General features: G+C 35.7%; 1 protein-coding gene across 1 annotated transcript; it reads left to right on the top strand.

The window, feature by feature from the left end:
* The first annotated feature begins 2049 nt into the window (after positions 1–2049).
* LOC107551362 (receptor-transporting protein 3-like) lies at positions 2050–3203 on the top strand. The gene is made up of 2 exons (XM_016232939.1): positions 2050–2192; positions 2861–3203. Exons 1-2 carry the CDS (start codon positions 2050–2052, stop codon positions 3201–3203), a joined length of 486 nt encoding a protein of 161 aa, XP_016088425.1.
* Positions 3204–6636: the final 3433 nt, after the last annotated feature.

Here is a 6636-nt window from a genome sequence, read left to right as displayed (position 1 = left end):
GCTGCTCGGGATGGAGAAGCAAGCAGATCGCTTGCACAAATAAAATTGTTTCATTTCGTAATTATGTTGCGTTTTTGGTGTATTTTATAGTTCTATTGTCAGTCACAGCATGTCGGAGAAAATGCCTTTTGTGGCCCATGACAATCAAAGTAAACATTATATGACAAGTATGACTTATTTTAAGGTTTAACGTGAAGTCGTGTTTAACATTATGTAGGCATATTCTTGGAAACGAGCTGGCAGCAGAAATCACACAACAAAACGAAATGTTATAATTTCATAAGTAAATGAGTAAACAATTTAATAATGCAATTGAAAACAAGGTAATTCATATGACAACTAAAAACGAATAAAATTAATGCCGCGATTTCAATATTCATAAGGATTCATTTTTAGGTGTCGTCAATACGTCAGTTTTGTACGCTTAAAATGCTGAAAATACGTAAGTATTTGTACGTTTAGAGGCTGAAAAACGTCAGTGTTGTACGTCTTAGTGCATTTAAAAACGTACGTAAATTTACGTTTTATAGAACCACATTTTACGTAAAATACATACGAATTATCATGAGTTCACGTTGGACTGGTACAATGGTCACATTCACACAAGAAGTACACTAAAAGGTAATAAGGATTCTAAGGGTTTAGAGATATTTTGTTTACTGCAGCGGGTGTGCCCTTTCCTGGATATCTAGCCAATTGGGTGGACCTTACACTGTGTCCACAGTCTTACACTTAAGAGTGTGCAGTGGCGGCTTGTGGGTTTTAAAATAGAGGAGGCACACTAATTGTATTGGTCTGGGATCCCTGCCGATTATTATTATTTGCTTAACTACTTTAAAATGGCTTTTTGGTTGCTTTTAGTCAGAAAACGTAAAGAAAACGACATACAGCAAAATAATATAATTTCACTTACCTGGACTATCACTTGAAGCAAACATCCATCCCTTCTTAAAAGTATGTGTTAAAAGAGAGCTGCCTGTTGCGCCATTTAATTAAGCCAACTGATGTAGCCTATATCCAGCTGTTTTCCCTAAATTTGTATATATACTCTTTGAATGACAGCTTTTGGCGATCAAATATTCAATATCGCTACTCTAAAGTACTTGGTACATTATCAGCGCAGCAGGAGACGTTCAAACTAATATCACGTAAGTTAGGTCTCTAATGATTGGTTGATATGAGAAGGGAGGCTAGCCTCCCTTGCAAGGTTTCTTTTCTCAACACTCATCAGCGCTGAAAGTGAACACTCGATGCTGAATGGCTAATTTTTTTTACCAACGGAGGCACGAGAGCCCCGCGCTCCCCCAGCCTCCCCCTACCCTTCTCTATCACCTAGCGGTTGCAATTACATCAGCAGATTCGGCACATTCACGATAGAAAAGTGGCGCTTTCACATTATGGTATTACAACTGTGAAATTACAAACAAAAAATACACATTCTGAGACATGAACTGAAATTAATTGGGAATTTTATTAACATTAAATCGTCCTCCTCCCATTTTCACCTCATAATTATGGGGAGGCTGTGCCTGCCCTGCCTCCCCCGACGAGCCGCCACTGAGAGTGTGTCTGACTGGTTTAGAACTAGTCTGACCAACTAGCAGTTAATCAATTCTTAATCAGTCTTTCTTCTCAAATTCAAATTAGATCAATCTACTATTTTATGTAACTGTCTTATGACTAATCTTATGACTTTAGATTGGACCAGTCTTGACTAACTTGTAAGGCAAGTCTGAGCAGTTTATGCAACCAGCCACAGGAAGACAAGGAAGTTCTTAAAATAATTTTCCATACATATACAGTAAAACAATAAATACCATCCATGTATAAATTAATATAATGATTACTGGTCATAAGTCCTTATTCTGCCATTCACCATCTCTTTTACTTTGAAAAGCAGTGTTCACTTTTGTGTTGTAGAAAACAAATACATACTTGTAGTTTCAGTTTTGTTTCTCGTGAATTGAGATTTTAGCTACAGTATAAATATTCAGTGGCTAATAAGAAAGCAAAGCATCCTTCCTACGAGATCTCTGTGAGGAAGCAGACATGGTATCACTGTGGAACAGTTCTTTACTGAAGAAAACAAGTGATCTTCATGGTGACACTTGGAACATTGAAATTGATGAGACGATTGTGGAAAACAGTCCAGATCCTAATTGGTACCAGTACATTTCTGGCTCCTTCGCAGAGTAAGTACACAAATTTACCACAGTAAAAGATAGCAAACATTTACTTTCCACAGTGTGTGTTTTAATTGCATTAAGATTTAGGATGTATGCATTAATCTTTGTTAATGTTAGTTAATACAATTGCTCATTATTGGTTAATGTTAGCTCAAGTTTGTTAAATAATAATAACAGATACAACTTTTGATTTTTAAAATGTATAGTAAATGTTGATATTAACTGAGATTAAAATAAGCATATTTCATTGTTAGTTCATGTTACCAAATGGTACCTTATTGTAAAATGTTTCTATAAACTCATGATTTTTTAAACAGACAATTTAGTTAAGCCATCAGCTAAAATAGGCTGCTTATTGAATTTTTATGATATTTTGATGGTTCCCTACGTTAAAACTTTTTTTAATGAAATTTAAGGAAGTACAGGATCCAGAAATCTACACATACACATAAATCTCACAACTATTTTGTTACTGTTAAAATGCTATTACAGTATATACAGTATATGTTATCAGTTATACTATATAAATGTTATCAGTTATACTAAATAAAATACCACCAACCTGCCAAATACCACCAAAAAAAATGTATCATTAAATCATCATACACACTAATGACTGGACCTGGAAGTATCAGTAGATGCTTAAAATGTTTTATTCTCCATTTCGACTGTAGGTTCAGGTGTTCTCTTTGTACAAGAACCTGGGGGTCTAGTAGAGTGCAGGTGCTGTTTCATTTCCACCTGAACACTGCAAGCAGACAGGGAACCATTAAACTGCGATTCTACAAACAGGAGTGTAAGACGTGCAGTGCACCTCAGTGGGAGGATGCAGATTTCTCAGTGAACAACACTGATGTGCTGGTTGAGAGACTAGTCAAAAAGATCCGCATGAGATGCTATGGAGAAGACCTTGGTGAAGCAAACAGATCCTCAGTGTTCGATGGCAGATTTAATGGGCCGCATGAAAGTGCTCACTGTGAAGCCTGTCGGCTTGGTATTTGCAGCCAGGGCAACTGAGATTGATTTCATTGTTCTGCTCTATAAGTGGCTATATTATTGAAAATATTTGTAATATTGTACAAAAAAAAATGTATTAAAAGATGTATTGGGTATGTGTGTGGAATGGATTGACAGCAAATTTCTTGACTTTTACTCTTTGTTGATCGACTATTGTTCCTTACAAAGTTTTAATATTTAACTTTTACTTAGTGTACAAATTCACTGCAGCCCTGCTTAATGTAAAACAGCACGCTAACACAGAAACCGCCACACATGTTGTGCTTTGAATGTTGTTCCTTCTGTATTCTGGGATTATGAAATAAATGGAAATGGTGTGGTCAAATGTCTCTGTTGGTTTTAGTTTGTCTAAGCAAATCAGTTTTTGTATATAGTTTGTCTGAGGGTCCATTTCAATCACATTGATCATGAACTGTGAGGTAAAAGCTTAGATAATTTTTATAAAATTTTTACTGTAATCTGCCTTATTATTCTTCGGATGATGCTTTAGTTTTGTTCTCAAGACCACAGGTAAGACATAGTCATGAAATACTAATGCAATAGTTAAAGTTTATAGCATTGTTTAGTGTTGTTGTAGTGACTTGCAGGTTTATTAAAGTATATATTGCAGTGCCTGTTAACACCATTATCACAGGCTGCTGGATTCACAGCTATTCTTCCACATTTCCAGCTCATTATCTGCTGTCTCATCATGCAGTGTGAAAAAAATTACATTTTCAATAAAAATGTCAAGTTCATAGACTTTATGTAAGAACCAACAATAGTTTTTTGTGTATATTACAGTAGTATGTTGCAATTTGATTCATGACTTAATGTTTTATTTGTATTAATGTAGTCAACATTCATGATTATCATAATTAATGTTTACAACTTTATTAATAATATACATATATGTACAAATAATGCTCAAATAATAACATTCACCATTTACATTATTAACCCGTCCCTCCCGAACCTATAACAAAGTGTCCCTCGCTGGTCAAAATGACCCGAAGGCCAAAAATGACACTTTTTTTTTTGTCCAGAAAGCTTATATTGGTCCATTTTTATTAAAAACAATTCTAATTTTTTATGTAGGTTTTTTTTATTATTTTTTGGTGATTTATATTTTATTCATATTAAATTCTGGATATTTTTATGAAAATGAGCATATTTTTATACATATTTTCACAAAAAACAAACAAAGAAAGACACAATTTCAGCATATTTATACTTTAAACATAATGATCCATCAGGACCTAGGTCACTGAGTGTCTCTGATACCATCTGGTGAGGAAAAATTACATAAAATTGCATTTTATGATTTCAGCCACTAGAGGGGCCTATTGAATCCTATGGAGATTCTTAAATGAGCCAAACAAGTGAAATCTTTACAATTACACAAACTTGAGGCTTCATTAAGCTTTCAGATATATCTCAAGGCTTTCAGATATATATCAAAACATTAAAAAAAACTATATTTTGTAAAAAAAAAAAAAAAAAAGGAAATTGATACTGAATATTAATCCAAACACATGCATATTCATACAGTTTCATAAATATGCTATAAATATAAAAGATCAATTTAAAAATATAAATGATATAAACTCATTGGTCTCCACCCCATCACTCAAATTTAACTGTTAAGTCAAAATAAAAATTCAAAATGACAGTCATTTCCCAGCAGAAACATCATACATGCTATAATGTGTTTCAATGGGAGTGTGTGTGCCGTGTGTGTGGGGGGGGTATGTGAGTTTTTTGTGCATTGGGGACATTCTGCAGTCTCAGTTACACGTGATTGGTCTCCACCCCATCACTCAAATTTAACTGTTAAGTCAAAATAAAAATTCAAAATGACAGTCATTTCCCAGCAGAAACATCATACATGCTATAATGTGTTTCAATGGGAGTGTGTGTGCCGTGTGTGTGGGGGGGGTATGTGAGTTTTTTGTGCATTGGGGACATTCTGCAGTCTCAGTTACACGTGCATATTAGGTGTGTTCGACTTAAAAGCAGCGCGGCTCAGACCGATCAGTGTTTGACATCAAAGTATCTAGAGAGCGTTTTGAAAGCATAAGGAACCATCTGTATGGTACTTTGATGGCATACTTTCGGTCTGTACATGTCCGGGGAAAAATTACATGTATGGTCACCCTAACCACCAGGCCAAGGAGCGCAGAGACCATCAGACTTGGAGCCACCAGGCCAAGGAGCACAGAGACCATCAGACTTGGAACCACCAGGCCAAGGAGCACAGAGACCATCAGACTTGGAACCACCAGGCCAAGCAGCGCAGAGACCAGCGGACTTGGAACCACCAGGCCAAGGAGCACAGAGACCAGTGGACTTGGAACCACCAGGCCAAGGAGCACAGAGATCAGTGGACTTGGAACCACCAGGCCAAGGAGCACAGAGACCAGTGGACTTGGGACCACCATAAGAATGCCCTGTCAGCACACAGAACAAATCTGTGTAGGCCTCGATAGTATAGTGACCTTGCCAAAGGCCCACTAGATCTGCTGGATCTATGTTTGGTCTTCTGTAATGTGCTGGTTAATTAATTGGCAATCATCTAAAAAATTTACTGATAATGACATTTTGTGTGTTTGTAGTTTTGGAATATTGAAGGCTTGAGCTGGAATCCTGATAAATGTGGAACAGACAGAATTTCAATACCACGAAAACAACTGTGGAGGCCTGATATTATCATCAATGAATTGTGAGTTTAAAAGGATCTATATTTCTGAATTCTGTGATTAACTGACTATACAGTAATTATCCACTCTTAATGTATTGCTGCAAACTTTATTATACATTTCATAAATTCTCTCGGGCCTTTCAGGTGCTAGGTTTTTGGAAACTTATTTTTTTACAATTTAAAATGTTTAGCTTTGCATGGATACTAAAAGAACATAACACCCATACCTTTTTTATTTTGAAGCATTGATGAAAATAAAGTCCCAGACACATATTACCTCTACATTGATTATACTGGTAAGGTAATGGATGATCTTTCATTTCATGTCATCATTTCTTGTAGCCTGGACATCTACACCTTTCCATTCGATATTCAAATCTGCACATTCACTTTTAATTCATACCAGCACTCTGGTCATTTATCTTTACTGAAGAGTAAAACTTAACTTATAATTACTACCTTTCAGTTTGTATGACCCTAATAACTCTCATTTGTTTGGTCTTCTCTGTAGTGCTGGATGTTCAGTTGTCCTTTGCTAAACCAGTGGAGGAAGCATTCAAATATGGTCGATATGCTTGCCCAAAAACCTACGATACCTCCCCAGCACATGAATAACTCACGGGACATGCTTACTTGTTATGTATTGTATATATTATGTACTTATTATGTAAATAAATAAAAAAAACATACTCTCAAGGCAATTCCTAACTATTTTAGTGTATGGCGAATTGGCGGCAAATTTGTATTAATTTT

The sequence above is a fragment of the Sinocyclocheilus grahami genome, unplaced genomic scaffold (assembly GCF_001515645.1).
Source record: "Sinocyclocheilus grahami isolate Dianchi unplaced genomic scaffold, SAMN03320097.WGS_v1.1 scaffold422.1, whole genome shotgun sequence".
Taxonomy (NCBI): domain Eukaryota; kingdom Metazoa; phylum Chordata; class Actinopteri; order Cypriniformes; family Cyprinidae; genus Sinocyclocheilus; species Sinocyclocheilus grahami.
The sequence above is the reverse complement of the archived record's forward strand: the minus strand, read 5'-3'. Positions and strand labels throughout refer to the sequence as shown.

What these genes read in the sequence shown, in the direction of transcription:
- LOC107551362 (XM_016232939.1), top strand. Translation starts at nt 2,050, where the DNA reads ATGGTATCACTGTGGAACAGTTCTTTACTGAAGAAAACAAGTGATCTT. An exon ending in ATTTCTGGCTCCTTCGCAGA is followed by an intron (nt 2,193 to 2,860) that starts GTAAGTACACAA and finishes TTTCGACTGTAG; the next exon opens with GTTCAGGTGTTCTCTTTGTA.